General features: G+C 44.7%; 1 protein-coding gene across 1 annotated transcript; it reads right to left on the bottom strand.

Moving 5' to 3' along the window:
* Positions 1-867: 867 nt before the first annotated feature.
* Positions 868-5,237, bottom strand: LOC143636906 (calmodulin-binding protein 60 A-like). The gene is made up of 6 exons (XM_077104386.1): positions 5,183-5,237; positions 3,642-3,715; positions 2,599-2,651; positions 2,037-2,518; positions 1,794-1,954; positions 868-1,699 (listed from the first exon to the last, which is right to left on the bottom strand). Exons 1-6 carry the CDS (start codon positions 5,235-5,237, stop codon positions 893-895), a joined length of 1,632 nt encoding a protein of 543 aa, XP_076960501.1. The 3' UTR covers positions 868-892.
* Positions 5,238-16,664: the final 11,427 nt, after the last annotated feature.

Below are 16,664 nucleotides of genomic sequence, written 5' to 3'. Positions count from 1 at the left end.
GTCGAAGATGAAAATTTTTTTAGGCCCTAAGTAAAAGGGTTTTGGTTGGGTTTAAATAATTAAGGGCTTATTTGGTTATGATTTAGGTTGTGCACAAATAAATTTGTATAAAAAATAGCTTAAACTTTTTAGAACAGCGACTTTCTTTTATCTAGGCTACCACACTCTCCAAATTTAGAGAGCCCCTATGTCCCCACTCTGGCCAGACTATGTTGTCTTAACCGAGCTCACGCTGGCTTCAGAGCTTGGCTTGGGTGTTCCCCGGAAAACCATACCACCAACTGCCACTTGACATTCGTTGTGCCACCACAAGAGCAGAACTCTGACGTAACACACGGTGGGACGAAAACCCGGGTGGGCTCTGGGTTTGAACCGACAACCTTTGCACAAGGCCAAGTGAGATTCAAACTTGAGTCTCTACCCAAAAGCGACACAAGTGAGATTCAAACTTGAGTCTCTACCGGATAACCCATATTTCTTTTCATAAATTTATATATATATATATATATATATATATATAAATTTAAAAATATATATATATAAATATTTTTTAGGCCTAGCTGAGTGTCAGGCTGGGACCCGTCAACCATTCCACCCTCCTTGAAAGCCGGCCCTGGCAAGCAGTAGAAATAGGGATCCACTATCTCACCTAGTTTTACCAATCACTCGAGTCATTAAGCTTTGGTTATAATTCAAATAGCAGAACTAGCATAAGTTGAAGAAAGCTTACAGTACAAATTCGAACATCAAAATCTTATTTATACAAAGACAGTAGATATATGATATATATCAATAGCCAAACAACAACGAACCTCCCTAGAGAAGTAAAAAAAACTAAAATTTCCTCATACAACATGCAATAAAAGAAGTTGTGTGACTCTTTCAAGCTATATTAACAACATTTTTGCTTTTTAAGGGGTTGAATTTCTGTTAAAAGACTAATCCTTTCTCTAACAGAATTCCGTCTTAGCAATTTCGACGCTTTTCTCCATCGTGTCCCGGCTATAGTACACACAGAAACAGTTGAATGACATTCGATGCTAGGACTTTCAGACAGAATGGCAGAAAGGTAATTCATAATGTCATCGAACTCTGGTTCTTCCCAATTTTGGCTGCTGGTGTCGTATGTATTTACTAGCCCACAAGTGTCGAGAGGCTTAGAAGCCTGAGACGATGTAGCAGACCAAAAGTTAGGCCCGTTTGGACTTGTTAAAGTGGGTGGATGAAATGAAATATGTTCGTGGTTATAGTTTGTTGAATAGATCATGTCATCATCAAACGGGACCATTTCTTTTCCACGTTCTGATTCAGAGGTCACAAACGGTGTATGGCTTGAGTTATTCAAACAAGCTTCAGTGACCCGTGAAGAGGTTGATGGTGGTTCCTCTGGTAATGCGGTGAAACCGGGGCCTGACTGAAGATGTTTTTTAAGAGAAATCTCATCTTCGAAATAGTCGAGTGCCTGCAAGTGTTCAGATGCAAACTTCACTAGATTTTGAGCTTCTGCCTTTTGTTGATCAGATAGGTGGTCAACTGGTATGTACAGATGAGGATCTAATATTAATGCTTTTAATTGTCGTCTGGCATCAAGAACAATGCCGGTTTTTCTAGGATCAAGATACAAAAACATTCCTTTGGACGCCTGAGCGTTTTTTACAATGTCTATCCAAATCTTGGAAGAAGCTTTTAATTCAAGGATCTGCAAACGTTACAAGAAAATGCATTATTATTATTATTAGCTTAAAGTGAATAAGTAATAACAATATACATGCATAATGAAGCTTAGTGACTACCTTTTCAAGCCGTCTCGGATCCGTGTAGAGTAGAATCAGCAAATCCCTCACAGTCTCCACTTTTTCATCTTGCAATTTTTTGTAGCGGGCACCTTTATATCTTATCTGCTGTAAGTGACAAACCTTATCAGATAACAACGGGCACGTGTGTTTTTCATAATCTGCATAATAAAAAAAAAAAAACAAGAGCACATATATATGAAAAGAAACCGGAATTCCCAAAATTATTATTAACATACTTACAGATAGCACGTTTATCCTTCACGACAAATGTTTCTGTACATGCTGCTTCCACGTGTTTCATCAAAGCAGTATCCACAACAATTGCCCCCAATCTGTACAACCCGTTTTTGGTATGTTGTGAATCATGAGTAAAACGAACGTCATGAACGAAACCAACACCTTCTTTTAGCTGCAAGCAGGTATTTCCTTGAAGGATTCGCTTGCCTGTTCTTTCACTCATAATCTGTTCTTGAAAGTCTTCAAATGTCCAACCATCATCATGATCACCAACATGAAAACCCATTATTTCCAGTTTTGCAGAAGATTCGGTCCCGGTATTGACTATCTGTTCAGTAAGAGCATCAACTAAAGCTATTTCAATGGGTTTTTTATTTTCTCCTAAAAGAGGAATTCCAGTTAAGACTGGTAGAGCAATCTTGTTAATGAACTTTAGCTTTAATCTTCTTGGAACTGAAGTACTGATCCTGTTGTTTTGAGGGTTCCTAGTAGAAAAATAATAATAAGATGGGTTACATGAGAATTACTGATTATAGCTGACACTTTATAATATGTTTATGTTTACTCGTTCAAGCTGGCCAGAAGCTCCGGACTTGCCAGCCCAATCCGCTCTTCTACCTGGAGATTTATGGACATTCAATTACACCCTCCGTCCCAAAATAATCATCCGTGAAAACACATTTTCATGTACAACTAAAGTCATTTTTGGCTAGCTGAATGTCAATTTTACCCTTTTGAAATACTGATAAGGTTTGATATGTTCTGGTTGTAATCGGTTAAGTTTAGAGAAGAGAATAAGAGAGACAAATGGCTGAACGATTGTATTACGAAATCGTAAAAAGAAAAGTTGCAATAGATTCCCCTCTCTCACCACATACGCAGGAGCCATAGCAATGCCATCTTAAACATAAGCATACTCTCCTCCCCCTATTAGTTATTGATACCTGCACTTGACCCCCTCATAGACTAGAAACTAGAACATGATTCCTATCAAATACACACTTCAAATAGTAAGCAATGAATGCCCTTTTTTATAACCTTGTAACGGGAAACTCATAGACCCCCCACTAATATACCTTACTAGCCAATGGGATCAAGTAAAACTCAGCTCGTGTTGGGCAGGTAGCCTAGGCAGATAAAGCTGGATTCAAACCTGAGACCTCTGCTAGACGGACCTAGGCCTGTAAACGAACACGAACAAGGGCATTTTGTGTTCGTTCATTTAAGTTTAAACGAACACGAACACTTAATCGAGCAAATACTTGTGTTCATGTCCATTCATTTAAATCAAAATGAACATAATTAAGCAAATATAAACAAGCATAAATGAACATACGTAATTGGCACAAACAAATATAAACGAGCAAATATAAAACATATAAAGGTGATATAATTTGTTATATACAGACAGATAATATTTAATTATTTTCTATCAATATGTAAACGAACATGAACGAACACAAAGTTTTTGTTCATGTTCGCTAACAGTTGAGTGTGTTTTACTCGGAACAAACAATTAGCAGATTGCATAGTTTGAAAACCCATTATGAAGGATAAGTTAGAATCATAAGAAGAATCAGCATATGCAATAAAGGAAGGATAACTTACAATATGACGAATCAAAGGCCTAAAAATTGGTACAAAAATAGGCTCTATGAAACGCTGGATTGTTCGGATCTCTCCTGTAATTTCAGCACAACCAAAGTTAGAAGGTTTTTGTATTAAATTGGATTTAGTTAGCTTTCTTTGGTGATTGTTATTTACGTTGTTAGATTGGAGAATGCTGCAAGTTCATCGGAACCGGTGGTTTCTTCTTCTGGCGTTAGTCCGTTGCAGAGAGGATCCGGAGAATTTGGATTGGATTGGATTGGATTGGATTGGATTGGTTGGTTATTTTTTTATTTTTACTTTTATTTATTTATGCAGACCCATCCACACTTGTAAATGTGCAATGATGGAATGGAACATGAATATTCAACACACACTGTTTACAATCTGCAACATGAAATCTCAAAAAACCAGTTTCAAATTTTATTCATTAAAATCTTTTCCCTTTCCTTTATTTATTAACTAGGTTTTAGCCATGAGGTTTTATTTAGGTTTTTGTTTTTTAATCGTTTTGCTATTTTTATATTTTGTAGTGATTTGTTTTATGTTTTAACGTAGCTTTGTTTTAATTTAATACGTATATAGTATTTGTTACGCTAATTATATTTATTTAACGTTAGGGCTCTTTCAATTGAGATGTGTAGGTTTCTTATATTTTTAATGAATGAACATAAACGAACACGAATATGTTGATTTTTTTTAAACAAACAAGCATGAAAACAAATATTTGTCCTGTGAAAAAGGACCGTTAATGTAGGTTATGATGGTGGTTGATGCATGAGAGAGGAGGTTGACGATGGTGAGTGGTAATCATAAGTAAACCGGTGATGGAGAGGATAGACCAGCGACAAGGAATATGTAGATGAGAGAAATTATATTAAAGTTTGATGTTAAAAGAGTTTCACAAATAAATGAGATCTTATAACCCATTTAAGGGTCATCCGGGTTTCGTGAGACCCGTGACCCGTGAAAATTATTGTTTGATGATTAAGGGGTTTCACAAATAATTGAGATGTTATAACCCGTTTAACAATTATCCATGTTTGGTGAGGCCCATGACCTGCAAAAATTATTATTTGACAATAAAAGGTTTTATAAATAAATGAGATGATACAACCCGTTTAAGGATTATCCAGGTTTGGTAAGACCCATACCCGCGAATTTGGGTCAAACGCATAAGAAGCCACCATTCAGGAATGAAGCAATCTGGTGGCCCGAAAGGGGGTGCGGAGCAACCATGTCGCAACACATAGGATTTTTATATAGGCAATTATATATATAGATAGATAGATTATATTTTTTTAGAACGACGACTTTTCTTAAATTTGAAGTGCTTTGTTGCCCCACTCTAGTTAGACTATCTTGTCTTAACCGGATCCACAAACTACACGCTGGCTTCAGAGTTTGGCTTAACATTCTCGCGGAAAACCATACAGTCGGGTGCCACTTGATAGTCGTTGTGCCGCCACAAGAGCATAACCTTTGGGCGTAACACACGGTGGGATGAAAACCAAGGGGGACTTGGGATTCGAACTGACAACCTTGCACAAGACCTAACTCAAATCTTTCATTGTCATAATCCACCAGAAATGACATAAGTGGGGATCGAGTTTGGTCTCCACTAGTGAACCCAAGGCAAGGCCGTCTACCAGAACCCCTTAAAATTTTGGGGCCTCGGACGAGTAAAAAAATAGGGTCTCTAAAATCAACTTCTCAATTATGTAATAAATAATTTGACAATTTTACTAATAAGATTGTTTTTCAAAACCCAAAACAAACAAATAATAATAAACATGTTACCAAAATGACTCATATGAAACAAATAGAAGTTTTTTTTTCTATTAGAAAAAGATTACTAATTGTCAAACTTTCCATTCAACCTAAGAGTCATTTATAGGCTTTTATGTTAAAACAAAGCTATATATAAAATATAAAATTTATTTTTTTTTAACAATTACGAGCCTCTTAAAAGAATAGGCCCGGGTTCGTTACCCTCCTCGCCCTCCCCTTGGGCCAGGCTTGACCCAAGGCAACCATCACCCGGACACAAGTGATAGGTAATAATATAGTTAGTGTTTCTGAATTAAACTACAAATATAAAAAAATGAAATACTTGTTCAAATTAAGGTCATGACATGCATGATTTACTTATATTCTCGTACTTTGATCTGAGATCCGGGCTGAACTACACTTTATTAATAATAATTCGTAATATTCAAGTATGCGAACTGACTTAATGTAACATGTTTTCTTATTATTGTATACAAAAATTTCTTAGTTGCTTTGTTTAATTTACTTTATGCATTTACTCACAAGTCTTTCCAAAGTATACCTAGCTCTAAAAACATGTGTTATGGACACAAATGAGCGTTAGTTTTGTTCACATTATCATTTTCGGGTGTCATACACACACATGAAGTAATGGGGGCGGTAAAGTAGAAGATGCACCCCTAAGCGCCAATGCACTAAAGAAATGAAGGGCTCAAATGGTGGGACTAGCTACAACCAATCAAAATACCGCACACTCATTTGAGAGCTTAGTTAGTTAATCCTCATTCTCATATCTGGCAGTGACGTGACGGCACTTTTCGTTAACTAACCCCCTTTCATAACACTCGGTCTAGAAGTGGTTAACAATGATTTTTCCCCTACGTTTTATGTGTTAGAAAAACCCATATTACTCGTATAGTAATTGTAACTAATTTAGATTTTATAAATTATTAGTCTGGCATGCTAGTGATGTTTAGCTTGTGTTATACTTCATAACTAAGAGCATGCATGTAAGTGTTTGAAGAAACACTAAGTGAACCCTGGACAGATTATAGATAATCTGGGGGTTAAGTAATGTTTCCCACGGATGAGGTCTAGCAGAGAAGGTTGTTCTTCAGGGGACCTGCAAAACAGACACCGTAAGCTCGTCACTGAGAAGGGGGGGGTTCCTCCTTGTGACCACCCTCCGGCGTGAGAATCAGACTATATTGCTCTGAATATAAGAGTATATTAAGAGATTGCTAGATAAGATTGAGATATCAGATGATGTTCTTACCATTCCAAGGTGTTGGAGTATTTATAGCCGAGGGTAGGTTTCCAAGCAGGTACAGCCGGCTGAATAGTATTCCTGTTCTATCAACAGTGGACTATGCACAGGCCATGCTGGTTGGTGGATAGGTTACGGCCAACAGTAATAAGGTCGGCTGTATACTGTTCCTTTACTGCCGGCTACGCACTGTTCCACCAACTGTAGGCTGCGCACGTCCCCTCGTAAGGGTTGGTGAGTAGGCAGCGGCTAACAGTGACAAACAGTACTAGAGGGTGCTCCTCCTCGTATTGTTGTCGGTGAGCTGTCACCCTGTGATTGGTTCATGGGCTGCTCTGGTCAATTTGTCTGTTCCGCCCATACCTTAGTAGGTATAGTACGAAAGACCTTCCAGAAGCATACGGACTGGCTCACTTGGGCGGGAGTATTCCCGCCTTGCTCATTCCTTCATGTGACTACTGAAGTAGCTAACACCCTGTGCGTGTAGCCTTACTGTTAGTGCGGGTAGCCTTCCCTGATGGCTTGTATCCGCAGCTGCGGGAACAGGCGGGGTACTTCACCATTGGGAGGCTTTCCCTGCGAGTACAGCTGGCGTACTGCGCGTAAGGTTCTTTGAGCATGGTGGGTCCTGCTGGAGCAGTTGGTCACTGCGCAGACGTCCCTGTTTTAGGTGAGTCTTGCGGGTCCAACTGGGCTCTGCTGGGACCTACCTCTTCAAGTCCCCCCAGTCCAATGTTCTTCTCATGAATTATTAATAAGTGAGGTGAACTTTTGGACTTAGCTAAGGGTTTTGAAAGGGGTTTAGTTTTTAGGTTTTCCGTGGTGATTCTTCCCGCGGTTTTCCTGATGTCACGCAGAAATTCCCGACTTTTCTGCTTGATCTTTGGGTATGAATCGGGTAGGTTTGTAACCTCCTCGCACATCAGGAGCGTTGAGTCCCATTTGTGTGGATTCTCCATGGGGTCTTGGTAGTTTTCAACATAGTGATCAATTATGCTAAAACCACCAATTCCATCTTGGAGTTTCAAACAAAATAGTTCTCGACGTTCCCGTCATGCGGGGATGTTATTCCCGTTTCCGCAAGCATTGCCCAGAAGATCCTTCTTGGTTTGGATTCCCTGCAGAGTGCCACGTATGTGAAGGGTTTTGCCTTGACACTGTACCCGCACTTGTCTTACGGTTACTTTATTTCCAAGGTATTCCTGGCGTCAATTCCCTGCGGGTGCTAAGTATGTGAAGGGTTTTGCCTTGACACTGTACCCGCACCCGTCTTATGGTTTCTTGGTTGCCAAGGTAAGGGGTATTTTCCCGCTCACTTGAATCTTTTTGAATTTTGAATTTTGAAATTCGAAGAGTTGGTGGAAAGATAGGAACAGTCCAAACATCTGAAACGTCGTGCGACGGTTTCTTCTGACTGTGTCAGGACGTGCAGGAAGTTATGGTGACGTGACAATACATGGTCATTCCAGACGCTTTTTCAGGCGCGTGGACGCGATTTTTCGGGCGCGTGGCCGCGAAATTAATGGTATGCATCCTGTCAACAGCTGTTGCCAGCTTGCTTTTTGCCACGTGTCGTGGTTTCATTGCACCTTCGTTTTCTCTCTCTTCCGCATTAAATTCATCGCATTAATTGCGATTAGTATATAAAGGGGGAGAGGGCTCTTTGTAATCCACACTTTCACCCTTCTCTTGTTCTTCTTAGCGATTTCCGGCAAATACTCACCTTTTCAGGCAAGCATTTTCCCGAATCGTTTTCTTCTTTCTGCAAGATGTCTTCACATGATCTTGAGTCTGCAGCCGATGACAAGAGTACTGCTGGCGAGTGCCAGTGTGCTCTGCCCGGCGATCTGTACCGGTATGTTGTCAGGAAGTTCATGCTCGATCCTCTCGAGCCTGAGTTTCCTGAACCCCATCAGACTGTGTACGATGCCCCCAGAGGCAAGATCGGGGTTTATGCAGCATTCTTTGTCTATGGGAATCTTAGGTTCCCATTGACAAAGTTTGTTTACCGTGTCCTTGAGAGGCACGGTGTTCATCTGACCGAGCTGCACCCCATGGCGATCGCCAAGATTCGCCACTTCGAGTGGGTGTGCCGGATTTTGGGCATCGAGCCCCATGTTGACCGCCTGATGACCTTCTACACTTGGAGGTGCATCCAGGGGTGGTATACCCTGACAACCCGTATTAAGGGTTTAAAGATTTGCGCGACCGAGCGCAGTCTTCGCGCGTGGAAGCGGGAGTTCTTCTTTATCTCCGCTCGCGCCATTCCCCTTGCCATGAAGTTTAAGAATGGGCAAGCTCTCCCAAGCCTTCACGCCTCCAACTACCAAGAGGCGGAATGGTTTTCGAGGATATCTCGGATCCAATCTCCGGTTTACCAGTTTGCGGAGTCCGGGATGGTCATGTTGGGGATGAGCCGGGTCTGGAAGGCGGCAGACGCGCAGAAGGTTCCGATCGTCCTCGAATACGGTTCGAACTCTGTTCCTTACGGTATGCTTTCTTTCCTTTTGTTGATTTTAAATTTCTTCTAACTCTCTGTTTATTTCAGAGGGGAACGACCTGAAGTCGCTCCTTAACCCGCGGGAGGCTGACGGTCCCGTACGGATGGGTACTCGTGCTCTTGACGAGAACGAGTTGCCCATCCTCGAACAAACTGCGGATCGGTTCGTGGAGGTCTATCCGCTAGGCCATGAGATCCTTAGCGCCAGGCGGCCAGGTAAGGCGCTCTTCAACCCTCGACCCCTCAATGTTGAAACCTCTGCTGGAATTCCTCTAATCGTCTGTTCTGATGAGGAATCCGCAGATGGTCCTCCGTTGGTGCGGAAGAAGAAGGCTGCCGGCGGGAAGGGAAAGAAGAAGGTGGCCTCCACTGCCGATCCGGTGCCTCTGTCTGACTCGGAGATTGAGAGCGAGGAGGTGGCGGGGAATCCCGGTGGTGATAAGACCACGGCTCCGGAGGTTGCGACTGTCACCTTCGGAGAGCCCAAGAAGACGACGGTGACCGGCGCAAAGAGGCCGGCTCCATCGGGTCCGTCCCCGCCTCTCCGTACCTTTAGGCTCAAGAAAACCCGTAAGTACCACTTTCCTTTAGCTTTTATCTTCATAGCTTATCCTTAGTCTTTTAACACTTTTCTTCTTTACGCAGGCGTGGATGTTGGCGCATTCCAGGGTGAAGGGCCGAGTAGTACCTCTCCGCCAATGACGGTAGGCTTGGTTAGCCTACCTGAGGCGTCGACCCAGGCGCCTGCGCCTGCTTCCGCTGGATCAGTTGCTCACTCCTTTGAGCCGACTGTTCCAGCCGAGATGACATCACCGCCGGCCGTGAGTGCGATTTTTACAGCATCTTTCACCTAGCCGGCGGTTACCATTGCTGCGGATTCCGCGGCAGCGACCACGGCGGCGACCACGGCGGCTGCTACCATGCCCTCGCCATCGGTTACGGCGGCCGGTTCCTCAGGTACGCATGGGGCTTCCCGCCAATCTTTGCCACCTTCCCATCTGCCTGACCTCTTGGATGGATTTCCTTTGGGTTCAGGTGATGGGTTCGGCGGCTATCGGCCTGTTATTGACCCTACAGGTGCGTAGGGTTCCTTTGGCCCTTTTTCACTTATATATTTGTTATCATCTTTTCCTAACTGCTTTTTGTTTTCTGCAGTGTCGGATTCCAATGAAGTGTATGTTCCGCGATGGAACATACGCCGAGGAACAACCCTTCGTACCCCTGTGGAGTGCGTGGAATGGGCTCGTCACGCTGCTCCCAGTGGTGCGTTGGGGGAAGCCATGGCTAGCTACCAAGAGGGTAGGCTAAGCAATGAGCTTCGGGTTCTCCTCGCCCGGATGCAGCCGCGCGTCGAGCTGCTTTGTCGTGAAAACGACAAGTTAAAAGCAGCTCGCGCTAAAGAAGTAGCTCAGGCGCGGGCTATCCGGGAGGAGAACCAAAAACTCTCCGCAGCGGCTGCGGAGAAGGAGAAGGCCTTCAAGGCCCTTGAGGTTGAAGTTCAGGCTCGACTCGAGGCCCGTTCCAAGGCTGCCCAAGCTGTTAATGAACAGCTTCGGCTGGCTAAGGAAACTGCGAGGAACGCAACCGAAAGGGCCACCAAGGCTGAAGCTGTTGCTGAGCCTCTACGCGTGGAGAATGAAGAGCTTAAAGCAAAATTAGAGGCTCTCCAGCAGGCTCATGATGCCTTGGCAATGGAGGATGCTAAGAAGCTTCAAGAAATCCTGGACCAGAGGGGGGTGCTTGACCATACCGAGCGTAAGCTAAAGGGCGTCGAAGAGGCTGCGGCTAAAGAGGTGTTGCTTGCCAACCTCAACAAGAGTGAAGCCGAACGCGTCCGTAACGAAGCTCAAGCTGCCCTCCAAGAAGCTCTGGCTGCCAAGGAATGGCTTCTTCGAGAAGCGTTGTCTCAGGTATGTTTTTATGTCTTTACGCTTTTTTTTGTAAATAGAAAAGGTTTCACTTATATTTTCTTTTGTAGGTTGTGCATCGGGTCTTCTCAGAGACATCTTACGACGATGCTATGAGCGCAGCCCTCAACGCTTCTCACGAGGATGAAGAAAAGGCCGGCTTTCTGCTTGGTCTAGGGTTCGTTGAGAAAGGCATCCCGCCTTCCAACTTCCCTTTATTCAATGTAGATACCGAAGCTGTATACGACCAAGCAGTAAATCAATACGCCGCCTTCCCGCATCCAGTGGTGGAGAAGGTGAATGAACTTGCTGCTGTTGATGACGGGCTAGCTATCCTCAGAGCTTTCCTTGAACTGCCACGCTCTACTGATGGGGCTGGTCCAAGTGGAAGTGGCCCTGAAGCCTGATCCTGAAGATCCCTTCCCGCTGCTAGGATAGATATAGTTGTATAGATTTACTTTCTTGTAGGCGGGTAGTTACCCGGCCATTCTTGTAACGAATATTTATGAAATATAAATCTTTTGTGCGGGTAAGACCGTTTCTTTTATTGGATTCCTTGCTTTATAAACGTTATATGACTTGCATATTTTAGTTTAAATTAGCAATTTTCCAAGTGTTTAGAATAAGTTAACCTTTGAACGTGGTAGATAGGTGTGAAGTTTTGCTTCCTCTTCCGTGATTGTGCGGGTAGGACCGTCACTTGCACGTAGTAGGATGGCTAAACTTTACCATCTGACCTGCGTGTAGGTTTTCCTCATCTTTTGAGGATAAGTTAACCTTTGAACGTGGTAGATAATAGGTGTGAAGTTTTGCTTCCTCTTTCGTGATTGTGCGGGTATGACCGTCACTTGCACTTAGTAGGATGGCTAAACTTTACCCATATCTGACCTGTGTGTTGGTTTTCCTTATCCTTTTTAGGATAACCTTTGAACGTGGTAGATGATAGGTTGAAGTTTTGCTTCCTTGTTCGTGATTGTGCGGGTAGGACCGTCACTTGCACATACAAGGATGGCTAAACTTTACTTACATCTGACCTGCGTATAGGTTTTCCTTATTTTTAACGTTGTGTTTATGCGGGTTTTGCCGCCTTCCACACGTAACGACTTACTTCTTCCCCATTCATGCGGTGAATACCGGCACCAGTGTGGAAAGTTCGTAAGTATAAAGGTAAAGTTAACACATTATGAAAGGAGAATCATTTCCATTAGAAGTGGCTCTAGGCCTTTTCTTTACAAGTTTTGGAATTGATCTACATATAACATTTGCGTAATTGAGCTCCATTCCATGTTCTTGGGATGGGAGTGCCATCGAGCCTTTCGAGCCGGTATGCGCCATTTCCCAGGACTTCTTTGATAATGTATGGCCCTTCCCAGACCGGGGCCAGCTTTCCTGGGCGTTCTTGGTTCGAAGCCTCGTTGTTACGCAGTATGTAGTCTCCTATTTTGAAGCTGCAGAGTTTTACCCGCGTGTTGTAGTACTTTTGCATTTGTCGCTTGTAGTTCTCTTCACGCACTGCGGCTAAGTCTCTGCGTTCCTCGGTTAGCATAAGATCCAACCGTCTTTCCGCATCATTGTCTTCTGGCTGAATCAAGACTCTTGGTGAGGGTAAACCAATCTCGACCGGGACCATGGCTTCAGTGCCATAAGTGAGGCTGAACGGGGTTTCTCCCGTACTGGCTTTCTTCAGCGTTCTGTTTGCCCAAAGGACGTGCGGAAGCTCGTCCACCCAGCCGGATCTGTGTTCCAAGAGTCTTTTCTTGATGCCTTCGACGATGCTCTTGTTTGCTCTTTCCACCTCACCATTACCTTGCGGGTGTGCCACTGAGGTAAAGGTGTGGGTGATTTGAAGTTCTTTCAGCCACTGTTGTAGCTTCTTGTCAGCAAAGTTGGTGCCGTTATCGCTCACCAAATTCTGTGGAAGTCCAAAACGACAAATAATAAATTCCCAAATAAATTTTTTGATATGTTTTGCGGTTGTTTGGGCTAGAGGTTTTGCTTCTATCCACTTGGTGAAGTAGTCGATGGCTACCATAAGGAACTGAACATTTCCTGCTGCTGTAGGAAATGGGCCTGTCACATCGATGGCCCACTTCTGAAATGGCCATGAAGAAGTGACTGGAACAAGTTCATTCTTCGGGCGGTGCGTGTTGGGTGCGTAAAGCTGGCAAGACCTGCATTTTCTGATGTATGCCAGTGCATCCGTATGCATCCCCGGCCAAAAGTATCCCGCGTTGTTTAGCTTGGCTACAACAGCGCGGGGACCTGCGTGTACTCCACAGATGCCTTCGTGTACTTCCCTTAGGAGGTAGTCAGCATCTTGGTTGTCCACGCATCTTAAGAGTGGGCCAAGAAAGTTACGTCTGTAAAGGATGTCATCGATGAGTTGATAATTCAGTGCTTTACAGCGTAGTTTTCTTGCCTGTGTTTTGGACTCCGGTAGTGTACCTGCCGCAAGGTATTTTATTATTGGTGTCATCCACGTTTCCGTGCCTGTTTGGATGACACAAATTTCCTTGTGCGGGACCGATGGTGTCTCGAGGAGTTCAATGCGGATATCCTTTCCTAAGTGGGTGAAGGCTAATGATGCAAGCTTGCTTAACGCATCCGCAGATTTGTTTTCACTTCGCTTGACGTGTATGACTTTGCAGTCATTGAAATCGCGCATAAGGGATTTTGCTTGTGTGAGGTACAGGGCCATTGTGTCGTTCACGGCCGTGTACGTCCCGTTGATTTGATTGGCTACCAACATGGAATCCACGTGGGCCTCCAAGTTTTTCACCCCCATCTTACGCGCAATTCTCAGCCCAGCCAAGAATGCCTCATATTCGGCTTCGTTATTCGTACTTGGAAAATCCAGTCGAATAGCGTAAGTGTATTCTTGGCCTGCTGGGTTGGTTAGCTTTAGCCCTGCGCCTGAACCCTCGTTACTAGCTGCTCCATCAGTGTAGAGTCGCCAGACATCATTGATGTCTTGTGCTAGAGAGGGTTGAGCCTCTTCCTGGCACTCTTTTTCCCGCGATGTAGGCACTTCCGCAATAAAGTCGGCCAGAACCTGGCCTTTTATGGCCGGTCTTGGCTTATACTTTATCGCGTATTCCCCCAACTCAATTGCCCATTTGGCTAGACGTCCCGATAACTCGGGTTTGCCTAGAACGTTTGCAAGTTTGAAGTTTGAGAGAATGGTGATTGGGTGACCCTGGAAATATCGTCTTAGTCTGCGTGAAGCGTGTATTAGTGCTAAGACTAATTTTTCTAGGGTAGAGTACCGGGTTTCTACGTCTGTTAGGACACGGCTAACATAGTAGATTGGCATCTGGATGCCTTTTCGTTCTACTAGCAGGACTGCCCCGGTTGCTCTATCAGTTGCGGAAAGGTATAGGATTAACTCCTCTCCCGCTGTTGGTGCTGTAAGCGTTGGGAGTTCGATCAAGCGTGACCGAATCTACTGAAAAGCTACTTCCGCTTCTGGTGTCCAGCGGAAGTGCGTTTTCTTTAAACAGTTTCTCAATGTTGACACGAATGGAAACGACTTATCCGCGTGGTTTGCCAAAAAGCGATTAAGTGTCACTAGTCGTCCATTCAGTGTCTGAGCCTGTTTGATGGTAGTAGGTGATTCCATTTTGATAATGGCTTCGACCTTTTCAGGGTTCGCTCTGAAGCCATCTTTAGTGATGATGACCCCCAAGAACTTCCCTTCTTCCATTCCAAAGGCACACTTGCTCGGGTTGAGCTTCATGTTTATCTTCCTGAGCGTGTCGAAAGTTTCTTCGATGTCTTTCAACATCGCTTCTGGGTCAGGGCTTTTGATGACCAAGTCATCCATGTAGACTTCCAAGTTCCTCCCAATTTGGGAATGAAACTCGTTGTCCATCAGGCGTTGGTATGTGGACCCGGCATTCTTAAGTCCGAATGGCATCATTTGATAACAAAATGTGCCATCGGGCGTCCGAAAAGCGGTTTTGTCCTGATCATCAACGGCCATATGGATTTGATGGTACCCCTTATACGCGTCCAGGAAGCATTTAAGGCGGAATGGTGCCAACGAATCCACCTTAAGATCAATTTCAGGTAACGGATAACAATCTTTGGGGCATGCTTTGTTCAAATCCTTGAAATCTATGCACATGCGCCATTGTTTGTCATTCTTCGGTACCATAACGGGATTTGCAACCCAAGTTTGATATCTACTAACGCGTACGATGCCTGCGCCAAGGAGTTCCTTGACTTGGGTTCTACACGCGTTAGTTTGTTCTAGCCCCATTACTCTGCGCTTTTGTACGATCGGCGTGACGGCCGGATCGCATTTGAGCTTATGCTCTGCCTTACTCTGGGGTACACCAGTCATGTCAGCTGGTGTCCACGCGAAGATGTCAGCGTTCCTTTGTAATAAGCGCTTAAGTAAGGTGCGTGCGGGACCAACAATTGTTGGGCCAATGGTGACGGCCTGGTCCGGGTACTTGCCGTTTAAGGCCCATCTTTCTGGTTCGGTGATCGTTGGTTTAGCCATCTTTGGTTTGGGTTTAGATGAGACAGATGCGATGCATACCTGGGGAATGCCGGTGATCATCGCTACACCCTCAGCTGTTGGCCATCCCATCATGCCGTGGACTGAGGATACCACGGCGTTGAATCTTGCCATCCCGTCTCTCCCGAAGAGAATGTCGTACGTGTGGTGTGGCTTCCTCATCACGACAAAGTCCACCTCTTCTGTGCGGGAGTGTTTCCCATCCGTAAGAGTGACGGGGAAAGATAGGATACCCAGGGGGTGTTTGTGCTGCCATCAAACCCTTCCATCGAGGCGCAGATCATTTCCAGGCGCTCCTTGTCTTCGTCATCTAGCTTGTCGAAGAACTGCCTGTACATCACCGTTGACGAGGCGCCGTTGTCAGCAAGAGTGCGGGAGGTGATGTAGTGCCCCAACTGGCTCTTGATGATGATAGGGCCTTCTTTGCTGGGTCCTCCTGGCACTCGCGGGAAGCGCACCTCAGCTTCCTTCCACGCACATGGTTCTATCGTTCGCCTTTTTCTTCCTCTCACGTTACCGTGAACCATGTTGATGCTGATGTCAACGGGCTTCCTTCCGTTTCCTCGGTACCGGTTGTCGTTCCGTCCTCTCTTCTTGATTGATGCCACCAGGTGTGCCAGTCTTCCATCCTTGACGAATGCTTCAACAATATCCTTCAAGGATGTACACTCTTCCGTATCGTGACCTTTTGTCCCGTGGAAGTCACAGGATTTGCTCTGATCCGCATTAGGTCGCTGCCGGATCATTGGAGCTTTTGGCCACGGTAGCTTTTCAGTGGCAAATATCTCCGTGACGCTTTTGGTGAGTGGCGTCCACCGGTGCTTTTGGCTTGAAGGGTGCATGTGATTTCTTCTGCCAACAAGAGGTTGAGAGCTGGATGAGGTGTCAAAGTTTACCCTTGACTGCCAGATACCTAGCTTCCTCTTTTTGTTCTGCCGGGCGATCCGGACATTGTTCTCTCTTGTCCTCTGCGTGTAGAGGTGTGTACTCTGGGGAAGATCCCTTCCCAGTTGCTTTTCTGTCTCGGCAAAGCGCTTTGCCGCCGTCATGATGG

The sequence above is a fragment of the Bidens hawaiensis genome, unplaced genomic scaffold (genome assembly GCF_021521415.1).
Source record: "Bidens hawaiensis isolate Kalapana, Puna unplaced genomic scaffold, B.hawaiensis_p1.1 tig00008086_1, whole genome shotgun sequence".
NCBI classification, from domain to species: domain Eukaryota; kingdom Viridiplantae; phylum Streptophyta; class Magnoliopsida; order Asterales; family Asteraceae; genus Bidens; species Bidens hawaiensis.
The sequence above is the reverse complement of the archived record's forward strand: the minus strand, read 5'-3'. Positions and strand labels throughout refer to the sequence as shown.